At 41.2% G+C, this 12470-nt stretch overlaps 1 protein-coding gene across 28 annotated transcripts in view; it reads left to right on the top strand.

Annotated features, from left to right (window-relative positions):
* KALRN (kalirin RhoGEF kinase) overlaps window positions 1–12470 on the top strand; it is a 502773-nt gene that overhangs the window by 212998 nt on the left and 277305 nt on the right. For 26 of the 28 annotated variants that reach the window (XR_013953438.1, XR_013953439.1, XR_013953440.1 and 23 more), the window contains one exon: window positions 11341–11463. Coding sequence is in view for 25 of the 28 variants with exons in the window: in XM_080599249.1 (XP_080455375.1) it covers window positions 11341–11463 (123 nt within the window). In the remaining 3 variants the exon portion in view is untranslated. The other 2 variants (XM_080599234.1, XM_080599235.1) reach the window with 2 other exon arrangements.

Raw genomic sequence — 12470 nt, 5'->3', positions numbered from 1 at the left:
TGCCAGAGACTGATTGCTGTTGAGCTGGATCAGCATTGGAGCAGCAAAACGAAAGTACAAAAAATGCAAGGTTCAAAGCAAAAAATGGGGAATTAAAAACCACAGGGGTTAATTGCCTTTCCTCCTGTCACACGGGAAGTCTGTCCTGAAGCAGGAGTCCTGATCTGATGTGTAAAATAGATATCTCAGTGCTTTCAATCTTTCTGTATCATTTCATCCTGCCCCGTGCTGCCAAATCTGCATATTCTTTTGTGTTTTTTTTTCAGGCAGCTAAATATGTTGCCTTCACAGCACTTAGAAATGAACCCGATCTTTTTGATGGGTGTGTAAAAACAATAACAACTCCATGCTCCACTGCTACAGCTAGGGATGAGGAAGACCTGCGCATTTCCTTCATGCTAAGTGTGCCCTATAACATAGTTATAGCACTCTACAGCACTTACTATCCAGCTTGCACTGGATCATCCAACATGGCTGTGACCTTTCAGAGTAAGAGGGCAGAACATTAGCTGAGTGATGGCGTAGTTCCTGCTTTGTTTCCTAACTCTGGCAGCGATCGCCTTGCAGTCCGTCCGCGCCTAACTGTAAGGAAACAGCTCTAAAGCCCGCCGTTATTGGAACTGGAACATGGTGTGCTGTACTATTTGTAGTTTCCTGCTGCCGACATTGGATATGCAGTTACTATTCCTCTTGCTTCCTCCATGAACATTAAAATGGATCCAAAAATAATTGAAGGCAGTATGTTCTGATAGAATATTTTTGCATTTGCACAAATTTCCTCTTTATTTCTGTTGCCAATTTTGATATAGAGCATTTTGAAGCTGTTTCAGCTTCTCCAGCTTGGCACCACTGGGAGGCACAGGAATGCTCCCCGATCAGTATGGCAAGAGAAAGTGTTTTGGCATCCGAATACAGACTTAAAACTCATTTTTTAGGCACAAATATAGGATATTATAACCAAGAAGTTCTGCTTTAACTAATGAAGGCAAGGAGACCCAAATGCTCTAGAGGGCAAGGAAGCCTACACATACAGAAAAAGAGAAGAAAGCAGCTTTTTTTTTTTTTTTTTTTTTTTTTTTTAATTGCTTTGATCCTCAGGAAGGTTAGGTGCTAAAAGCCTAGCTGTCAGGAAATAATGCAATTACATTGTGCATAAGGTTAACAGACCTATTCTGCAGTATCTTTCAGAGGTATCTATGTGATTATTCCTAAATGTACATCTTCCTGGCCTGGAAGAAATGCTTTAAATGGCCCACACTTGGCAGAGTTTAGGTTCTTAAAAGTATATCTTAAATTAGACTTCATATCTATTTATAGGGAACACACGATGGTGGGTATGCAGTCAAGAGGTTGCCTCCTCAGGAACTGGTGGTGGCTGAAGAGGTGAAGCCAAGAGCACAGTCAGTGGTTGGTTTCCAGCAGTATCAGTGTCACTTCAGACCAAGATGCTCTGGCTTTTCTTCTTGCATACCATATGCATCATGAAAAAAAAAAAATCAGAAATGTTTTCTTGAGCCTTCATGTATTGCCAAAATCTTTGATGCCTTACTTCTAACACAGGCACTGAAAAGGTGTTGCAAGCAAAACAGTCTCAAGTTGAGAAATTTTGCTTAGTTTATTGCTAATCAACACACATGTCTGATCTTGGTAATGGTGATGAGAGGCAAAAGTAGGACACAATGAACGAGTCTCAATTTCCCATATTTTTGTCATGGTTTATAGTCAGTCCATCAAAATACTTCTGGCAAGGAGACAGGCAGTGGAGGAAGTCAGGGATAATGTTTGCACAAGTTTCTTTCTGCCAATATTACAGCTACTCTCTGATTCTTAACATTTTCCTAATGCTGTATTCCTTAGTGTCCCTGTCCCAGCATGGGTCACCTCTGGTCCCTCAGCGGTGTCTGTGCCATGGAGCGCCCCCACCCCACCCCACCCCTGAGAATGTCTTCAGTCCTCAGCTGCTGCCATTTTCTTTCCCAAATGCTGTATCTGCACACCCCTCTGGCTGACGAGCATTTTGGTGTGATGGTTGGGTGCTGGCACGTGGTGGTTTTCCCCACCGGGGTGGCTCATGGCCTCCTCCTGCTGCCCCACTGTGCAGGCCCTCGTTGGTGCCTGTTGTACAGCAGCATAGGCAAGCACCATTGTTAGAAACCCCTGCTCCTCACCAAGTCAGCTTTCACAATCCTTGTGATTTGGAGTGAGCTGGATTTTAATCTCCTCAGCAGCAAAACTCTTCACTGAGGTAGGCCCTACGGCAGTCCTCTGAAAACTGGGGAGCTGGAGCAGCGGCAGCGAGGCCTAGTGCCACCTGAGCTTGTGTCCTGAGGTGGGGAACACATCCACCCTCGCAGCTTGCCAGGTTTGCTGGTGTAGAGGGGAAACATGGAGCTGTCTGGTTTATGGGATATGGAAATACCCAGGGTACAGCCCACCTGCTGCAGTGGGGCCTGCTGGAAACACCCCAAATTCCAGCAGGAAGCTGGTGCCTTCGGCTGTCCTTCTGCAGAGAGATGCTGGCTCCAGCCCCGACGTTTCATGACTTGTCGGGAGTTAAAACCTGTGATTACCCTACAACTGTATCTCTGGGCTTCAGACACGGGTAATTTTGGTAGAGGAAATGCCACGCTTCTGATACAAAACAGTAAACATCTGTCTGGCTGTTTCGTTTGTAGTGGCAACTATTTGGAGTTGCAGGAATGTCACACATGCTGGGAATGGAACCAGAGCATATAAAGTCACCAAACTCACACAGCATTTTCAAGTGAATGAAGTTTACTATGTACCTCCGAGATTCTGAACACTGAGAGGAAGATTTCCTCATCTGGGAGAACCATTCTGATCTCTTCATAATTTATACTGTTGTTTGTTTTTTGTTTGTTTTTGTGTGTGTATTTTTTGTTGTTGTTGTTGTGAGTGCTGTTTATTTGTTTCTTTTAGTATTACAATTGCTGTGCAGCCAATGCATTGATTTGTACTTAGGTAGCACACAGTTTTCTGCAGATGAGTTATGCTTGGGAAAGGCAGTTTCCATTCTAAAGAACAGAAAATTCTTTCCAAGAATGCCTGAGTGTTTGGTGTCTCCAAGTGTGGTTGAAAGGCACAATATTTCAAAAAAAGTGAAGCAAACACGGGGATGCATAAAATACACCCAGATATCATTAGTCATATTTATGTATTCAGTATCTGTAATTTTCTCCCACCTTCGACAATAAAATTATTGCTTCTCTATTCAGCATTGCAGGAATCTCATGCCTTACTCTGTGCATGACTGTGCCTTCATATCTGTCAGGAAAAAACACGTATCTCTTACTCTGGTATTTAGTAGGAAAATTCAGCGTGAGTATGTTAGAAGGGGTGCTCTGACATTAATACAAAGCTATTTGTCACGTCACACATCTAACTAATTTTCTAGTGGGTTGACAGTTGGGCCCATTGTCTGGAATAATTTAACGTGCTGTAGCTTAAACTTACTTTACTCTATGAATCATATACACAGATATTTATAATGGAAAAACTGTGTTCATGCAGTATTGAGGTTACACAAATACAGCTGTAGGTCTGAATCTTCAGCTGGTGTAAATTGGCTTCATTGGCACAACACCAATTTGCCCTGGCTGAGGACCGTGCCAAACACATGTGAAAGGGAAAGATCTGGCTGAAGTATCAGCTTGTCCGTCACTGTCTGTGAACAAGAGACAAACACAGAAACAAGCACAAATTTGTGTTTAGGCCCTGGTTTAGCAAAGCACTTAAATGTACACTGAGTCTATTTTAAACCTGTAAGTATTTTGATTTAATTAAAGATGTATGTTACAGAGTGGAGATGGGGATTTCAATTGGGAATTCTCATGTGTTGAAGCAGTTGTCGTCAAAATTTTCATCACAATTTCTCCTTGGGTCCAAAAATTACTCTGGGCCAGGACAGTCCCACCAGAGAACAGCCATTCTCCTAGTAGCCCTCTATGTGACCTGCCTCGTGTCAGGCCCTGTGGGCACTAACTGGTGTTAATGACCCTAACCAGCCTCATCTGGGTCCTCCCCAACACCTATTCATGGGCCCATAGCTTTGGCTCTGCTCAGCTGTGGGATATTAGCCTACAGCCCTGCCCCAGCCTTGCCCAGCCTGGCCATAGGCTCTGCTGAACACCGCATGGATGTATGGCCTGGCTTTCTGGTATGACCTGGGATGTGTTTTGCCCCTATGGACCTTCCCTGCAATTAACTTCTTGATTCAACCTGGCTCTTAGGTCTTGGGGGCTGTAGGGTGGCCTCTAGCTGAGGAGTCCCCTGCCTGCTGCTGGGTTATGGCTCCCAGCTCCTCATCCTGTAGGGAGTGGCTGGCCTGGACACCCACCATTGACTCGCTGTCTGGCTGAATTTAGCCCTGAGGCTGGAGCAGGGAGGTTTCCTGTATTCCAGGTAAATGCGCTCGTTTGTTGGGCTGCTGGGTCTTTTGCAGTGGAAGACTTTTGGTTCTTCTCATATACTCATTTGTGGAGGTGTTGCATGCTTTCTGGCGCTTTCTAGATTTATAGGAGACCTACGTATAGTCTGTTCTGATTAAACTGTAGCTATGTTTCTTGTTTGGAGGCACTAGAGATTTTTCAATATTGTTATTATTTGGTTAATTGCTTTTTATAAAGGTAGCTGATATAATGCTTTCCAAGACTGAGTCCTCCTGTGTTGTGTATAGGTTGTGTATGTGCCACAAAAATGTTGTGTGGCCTTCTTCTTGTTCAAATACTGGTGAAGTTCAATTGCAGGAGATGCAAGGAATATGGCTTGATTTACTTTTAACTGAATTGCTCTGAATGCTTTAATTCACTTAATGTGATAGGCATAGACCTTGTAGTTGGAAACTTTTTGTGAACCTTAGGAGAGAGGCTCTGGCAGTTACTGCTCTACGTGTGTTATTATTTTGTTCATATTGTGGAAGCATATGAAAATGAACTTGCTTAGCCTTAAATGGCCTTGGAGTGGAACTTTCCGCTTTCTGTTGTAGATTAGTCAATTTAATGCTGGCTGGGTAGTTTTGAAATTCCAAAATACGCATGGATTCTTATATGGATGTTTCTTTAATAAGCAACACAGGCTTATTTCTAATGGTTTCCCACCTATGGACCATGGTTTCTTAGTAGTTGGTATTCGTTAAAGCTGATTTATTATTCAAAGATTTTGATTTGCTGAAACACCTTGAAAAACTTTATGGGGCCCACAAACTGGAAGAAGTACAACAAACACTGTTACAGTAGGGCATATTATTTGGTTTTCATCTGGCATATAATTAGTCATCTGTCCTCTACTCAACTACAGGCTTTTTTTTTTTCTTCTTTTTAGATTAACAATGTTTTTTCTCTTTGTTAGCAGCATATGGAGGCATACTGTGAGAATATGTTTATGCCTGGTATATTATATGTGAGACTGACTGGAGTTTATTTAAAAAAAAATCTGCCTTCTATGCTTTTTCTGAGTGCTCTTAAATTTGCTTTTCTTATTTGGAACATAATTTGAGCTGTGCTTGTGAGAGCAAATCTGGTAACCGCTACTGTTATTCGTCAATATTTATGCTGGACATGACCAAGAAAAAAAAAAGCCAGGTAATGCAGTAGGTACAAATGTTGATTCAGTAACTGTTGCTCTCCTTTTTGTGTACCTTCTTTTCTATGAGGCCAGAAGCACAGATGAGTCTAGATGGCATCAGCTAGAGCATTTCCAGGGAGAGAAAAAATGATATTCCTCAGAGTCCTGTTAGGACTTTACCTTGGATGGTAAGATGACCATCAACCAGAACATGTACAGAGAGAGGCTGTGTCTTATGAGGAAGGACTAAAAGACCTGGGCTTGTTCACACTGGAAGAAGTTTAGCACCTGGGAGGAGGATGTGTTTTAACTTGAAGGACAATGTTGACAGAAGAGCAAATGTGTATAAACTACCCATGAGTCTGATTTAGACCTGGGAGACTATGAAAAGTTCATACTGAATATCCCTGAGAATACTTGAAGGTATTCTTGATGTGTATCCTATATTGTTCTTCAAGATGGTGTGGTTATAGTAGTTACTATTCTGCCTTTACTTACCTGTGTGAATTTGATATTTATGGCTCAGAACTACAGATGAGATGACTTGCTACAAGCAGGGTCACAATTAATTCCAGTTGTATTATAGCATTAGGTGGATTTGGTTGTGTATGTGTTTTTTTTTTTAACATGTATGACCAACTTCATTAATGAACTACATTTCGTTCACTTGCTGCCAAAAGATTCGACCATGAGGGCTGTAATCCTCCCACCAGTACCGCTTGGTACAGGGTGTGCTGCTGGCCACGTGATGGGAGCATCATCCTGTGGTGCTCTGCCCCACTCTTCCAGAATCCAGCACCAATGCTCAGTGAGATCTGACAAAAGCCAGAGAGCAGAGGTTGCTATTTGAAATATTACAAATCCCATTTTATCAGAGCTAGGGCAGGGCAGCACGCAATCTGCAGACATGCTGTTCCACATCCGTGTGTTTCTTCTCTGTTCCCAAACAGCTGTTCTCACACTGTTCTCACTAGCCTGCCAGATGTTACAAATCCAAGGAAAGTGTGGGGTCCCCTTCTCCCTCCATTGGACTTATTCATGACCAGCTGGAGACCTGCTGTTTGGTCTAACACTTAACCTGGATTTTTCTAGTAACTTATCAACTTGGATGACAAAACATGAGGTTAAGAACTTATTGTTGCCAGCACAACTGATGCTGGAGATATAGTCTGATATCCTAACTCTCAAGTGAAGTGGCCTTGAGATCACGTGTAATAATTACAGATCCATGTATAATCATTAATGAGTGTTGAGGTAGATGTTTTAGCAAAGCTTTCTGAGGAGACCCTTTGGACTGTTTTTGGTTCTTCTGACTCTCTTGTAAGGGATTAATTCTCTCAATTAAAAGTAGGTGTTATTTTTTCTTTCCATAATTAACATTCTTCAATGTGTGTGTTTTCTTTCCTTTACATGTTAGAGACAGGGGCTACAAAAGATAACCACACTGAAAGTTTATCTTCTGTTTTAAGTGTGCTTAACCCCTCCTGCCAGTTACTCAGTAACTGGAAAACTCCAGCCGTTGGTCTCCAGATTAGCCACAGCAGTGCAGCAAAGTGCCAGTCAGGGAGACATTGAGGACAGCTGGTTTGCATGTTTTAAGTGATAGTGTCTGATCTCAGTTATTCTGTGCTCCTGTTTAGTGTGAATTCATGACTGCAGGAATGATTAGCAGACTTAAGAGAATTAGCTCACAGGCAGTCAGCACCACTCCAACTAAGAAGCAAGTCAAAGGAATAATTCAAGATCCATTAATTTTACGGTGATCACTAGACTGGGTTTGTAAGGGCCCTTTTTAATGAATGGGATGAGATCCATTGATACAGTGCTGTCTAGCAACATTATAATGACATGGAAATTCTCAGCTGAGACACCGTCTAGTCTAAGCTGATCTCACAGGGCACATTTTCTGGGTTCTGCTGTTTACTGCATTAAAAACTCACTTCTTTGACAGGGAAACTAACTGATCAAAGGATGTTGAACATTTTTCCAGGAGCCCAAGTTAGGCCCTTGATACTACAGCAGTCTTTGCAGGATGGAGTAAAACAGCAATTATTGGGTCATTGCCATGCTCACATCCTTAATAGTGTGATTTAATTAAGCAAAGAAAGCAACACGCTCACTTCAGGAACACAGGAAGCATCAGTGTTTCTCATGTGGAAAACAAGTTTAACTAGAAAGCTTTCAGGAAAGACAGCTAGTAGTGTGGGCAGGCAGGGCAGACAATGCGGACAGGCCTTCATATCGAACCTGCTGGCCACACGTTGCCGTCTCTCATAGCATCACCATGGATCACCCAACATCTGGTATATTCACAGAGCCTCAGCTTCCAGTCAAATTATGAGAAAATCATTTTAAGTCCGTTTATGGACTTTGTGGTTGAAGAGAAAACACAACCCATTGGATCTCACAAGCAACGAAGACTTCATTTATTTATTTCTTTATGTAAATCCCCTGATTGTTAAGCAAATCTTGTGGTATATAGGATGGTGATACTTATCATTCCTGTGCATCCTTGATTAGGAGGGTGAAAGCACAATTTTTCCAATGTTGCCAGAGATGTGTGATAAAGAAAACCTGATCCCTTCTCATGGTATTTGGAAAGTGACTATAATTCAATGAGCGTGAAGCAGAAATGCTTGAAATCTCTGAATGAACAAGCCCTGGAAACAAAAGCAATATAGACAAATCAAACCACTACTGTGCCCAGGCTGTTCTGGTTTTGGGCATCAGACTAGTATTTCCACACAGCACTGGACTAAGCCGTGCAGAGGTACCAGTTCACCTGGAACTTGTTTGGGTACGTTGGCTTTAGTGATGCATTGCGTAAGGTAGATGTGCCTACAGTCTTGCAAAGCTCTGGCTGTTGAGTAAGGCAGAAGTGATTGTATATATTGCTTATTAGTCATTAAGACAGAAGTGCAATGAATGCTTTTACTGAGCAAAGTGTGTCATTAACCCTACTTCAGATCACAGTGAATCTGCATCTCTTTTTCTCTGTACTCCTTCCTGGGCACCTCACCTCATTTTTTTCCTGCTTCAAACAACATGAAACTCAAAACTCTTTCTTCTCTGAGTTTTCAAGTCAGAGAAGCTTGCAGCAGCTAACAGGAGAGACTCCAGACAATATTGGTGGGGGATAATTAGCTACAGGCATAGGCTAGCTGAAACCAAAGTTACCTTTTTTATGAAGAATATAATAGAAAGATTCAAAGTCTAATTTGAAGTGGAGAGTCTCTTCCAACATCTGCTGCTGTCCATGAATAGAAATTGAAAAAGCATACTGTTTTGAAAGGTGATACAGACCTCATCGTGTGTCACTCAAAATTCCTGAAGGTCATCCTTTCAACTGCTTTGTGTATTTCAGTTGATTAAACAAAAAGATGATTCATCTTTTAAATTTCATTTTTTTCCTTAATAGTCTATTATTGTGTTTTAGAAGGCAGAAGCATGATTTAACTTAACCTACATTCTCGTTCAATGATGTGTGTATAGATTAGATGAAGGAAATGCTCTATCCACAGAATAATAGATTAGTAGTTTAAATTACTTGTCTTATAAAGATACTCATTTGGCCTTGCTGACCATAAACTATTAGATTTACTGTTTATTTTCAGTGGATTGCTGCCAGTTTTCTTCTTGAATGTCTTTAGATTGTTTAAAACACTATAAAATATTCACGTTGACCGTTTATCTACTTATAAGTAGTCTGTGTTTGTTCCTAAGCAGAGATATAAAATCTTGTTGTTGGGACGTGAACTTCACTGCTATGGAATCTTTCTTGTTTTATGGCCTTTTTTTTTTTTTTTTAAGTCCACAAATGTGGAAAGTGATTTTGTGCTTATTTTTCTTGTTAAATCTTAAAAAATTGGGGAAAAAGGAATCCAATGAGAGAACTTACTATAACCTGAAAAGCCACCTAAAGCTTTCTTATTCTGTTTAATTGGCAGTAATATTTGAAAGCCCTGATCTCATCCTTGCATTAAATCTTATTTGTATTGTCTGAAAAAAAAATGGTGGTAGGCCTGAATTGGATCGGCTCCATTGGTACAAGTCGGAAAGCAGCCAACCTGAGGATATTACTTTGAACTTGCATCATTGTAACTTGAATCAAATTTACCCTTTAAGACTATTCATCAATATGAAATAGTGGAGACTCTGTAGTTGCAAGTGTATTCTTATAAATAAAAGATTAAGAAATCAGGTGTAAGTGACAGGTTTTTGGGACTGGGGTCAGTGTCGTGTGTCTGGTGGCGTTGGAGCACTTGCAGTGTTTATTTTCCTTCTAATGAAAGGGATACACAATATTTTTGCTGCAAATCCCCTGCACAAAGCAATTCATCTCTGTGCTGAATTGAGCACTCAGCACAGAATGCTGGGTTTATCTCAGGAATTTAAAGTTACCCAAACAGGGCCTTTTCTTTGCTCTTGGGAGCACCATCTCTACAGGGAACAGATAATGGATGCTGAGAAACTCAAGCAAAACATGGTGCCTTTCAGGTGTCAGAGCCTGAAAATTGTTATTCAGTGCTACAGAACAAAATGTCTGCTGGCTGGAGGACACATAAGTGGTGTAACAAAGATCTGGACTGATCCCTTGACTGTAAGGTGGCTGCTTAGAAGCTGCCTTACTTTCCCCTTTTCACCCTAAAATGCTTGCTTTAACACCTAGGACTATACTGACCTGCCTGACCTCTGCTGCCTCTAAAATTAGTTTTTCTTTTCCTTATAATGAATTACTGAGTTTATTTTTTGTTGTTGTTGCTATAGAGCTCTTATTAACAGAGAGGTCCTTGGCTTGCTGGAGACAACATGAGGGAATGAGGGTTGAAGGGGTTCTCTAATGAAAATGTTTGCAGGAATAAAGAAATCCAAGATTGTAATGCCTGCACAGCTGCAGACAGGCATAAGGAATGAAAGGTTCCCACTTTGAAAGCATTTAGTCTCCAACACAATACAGAACAAGCCAAATTGTAAACATACTGTCTCCTATCTGTTCTGTGACAGTTATAATGAATGAACGTGCTGCGGATTGGAGCGTCGCATTAACATGCTACAAAATAAGGAATGAGTTTAATCAGCTTTATTCAACATATTTCTATCTGTGCCTGAAGTACTGAACTATGCATTTTACTTGGAAATAAACTTGGAAGTGGGAGAAGTTGGAATGCGTACTCTTTATAGATATTAATAAAATACTTTTTTTCTTCATCCCAAAAATAATAAGTGGAAGATAGACTAGGTTTTGGCATTGGAATTGGAAAGATCTAGGAAATAGGTGTAGGAAGTCAACTGGGTATTTGGATACAACATTTGGAAACTTTATAGACTATAAAGAAAGGGGACGAGAAAATCCCATCAATAATTATGGAATTTTTGGTCCGTTTCTGGATTAAGGGTACTTTATGAACTGTTAGATCTTTGGTAAATGAAGCAACCCCTGATTTAGGTCCCTCTGCTGCCATCTTTCTATATATGAAGTTACTATTACATGTAGGAAAAGACTGTAGCATCAGTTTACTGAGGAATATGCTTTATGAATTATGTTTCTTAACCTATCACTCTGCTCATGTAGTGATAACTTAAATGCTGTCATTGCTTGAGCAGCTTATTTTGATAAGGAACATTTATTTGTAAGGCAACATAGGTGGGTGTGGGGTGGTGGTCACACAAAATTCCACAGTTCAAAGACATTTATATATGTTTTGTGCTGTCTCAATGTTTTTCATTCCTCTCTAACAATTTTTTTCCTCCTTCTAGATGTTTGACTGGATCAGCCACAACAAAGAATTGTTCCTGCAGAGCCACACGGAGATCGGCGTGAGCTACCAACATGCCCTTGACCTACAGACGCAGCACAATCACTTTGCCATGAATTCAATGGTGAGTTGGGGACACGCTGTGAACAGTGGCTCTGGGAGTGTGAGCAAGGAAGGAGAAGGCACGTGAGGCCGCCTCCAGATCAGGGAGTGCTGAGGACCCACGAGAGGTGAAGAAAGGAAGGTCAGGCTGGGCTGTGGCAGCAGCCCACTTTCTGGGAAGAAAAGTGATGCTCTGTCTGCCCAGATAATGATATGATTATTTCTTTGACTTAAGATCAGCACAGTCCTGCGGAGTTTGTTTACATTTTTGAGATTGAATACAGTATTTTTTACGTTCTTGACATTTCTTTGGGAATTAATGAGAGCTCTGTGCAGTCCTTTAATAATTTATGCTTCTTTCCCTATACCCTGCTAAGGTACTTTTCAAAACTTTGAAAAGAGACGCTGATCAAGCTGTCAGTTGTGGCCATGGTGGGATTTTGGCTTTTTCAATAGTTAATTGGTTAGTCCTTTTTAATGCAACTCACCTCACCTTAGGGTTATTTTACTTTCCTTTTTTTAAAAAGGAAGAAGTGTCATTATCCATTTTTAAGTGCTTTGCCTTTTTTTCTTATACTTTCCTTGCATAAGATATTTTTTCTGGAAACTGCCCTGCTTTCAGCACAGAAGTGAGGACTGCATGTACTGATGTTTTGATTGTTGCAGTGGGTTAGAGAAATGGATGCATACCCCCTGCTGCAATCACACAACACAGAGATGAGCTCTCTCTGAAGGCTATCAGCTACACAAAAGCTTGCTCAAGTCAGCCAATGCATGCAGGTGTACCTGTAGACACTGTGCATGGTCAGACTACATTTGCACTGGGGCTGAGACTTCAAAGGCAGTGGTTGATATTTAAGTCACTAAAGAGCCACACCACACTGTGCTGCCAGAGGGCAAGGTGCTGTCTGAAACGTTAAAGACTGCCCACCACTTCCATAAGATTGCGTTAACCCTGTTACTCGGGCCAAATTTCAGCTCAGGTAATTAAATTCCACCCACCATTTCCACCTGTCTAGCTATTCCTCA

Source organism: Anser brachyrhynchus, assembly GCF_964034855.1.
Source record: "Anser brachyrhynchus genome assembly, chromosome: 7".
NCBI classification, from domain to species: domain Eukaryota; kingdom Metazoa; phylum Chordata; class Aves; order Anseriformes; family Anatidae; genus Anser; species Anser brachyrhynchus.
The sequence above is the reverse complement of the archived record's forward strand: the minus strand, read 5'-3'. Positions and strand labels throughout refer to the sequence as shown.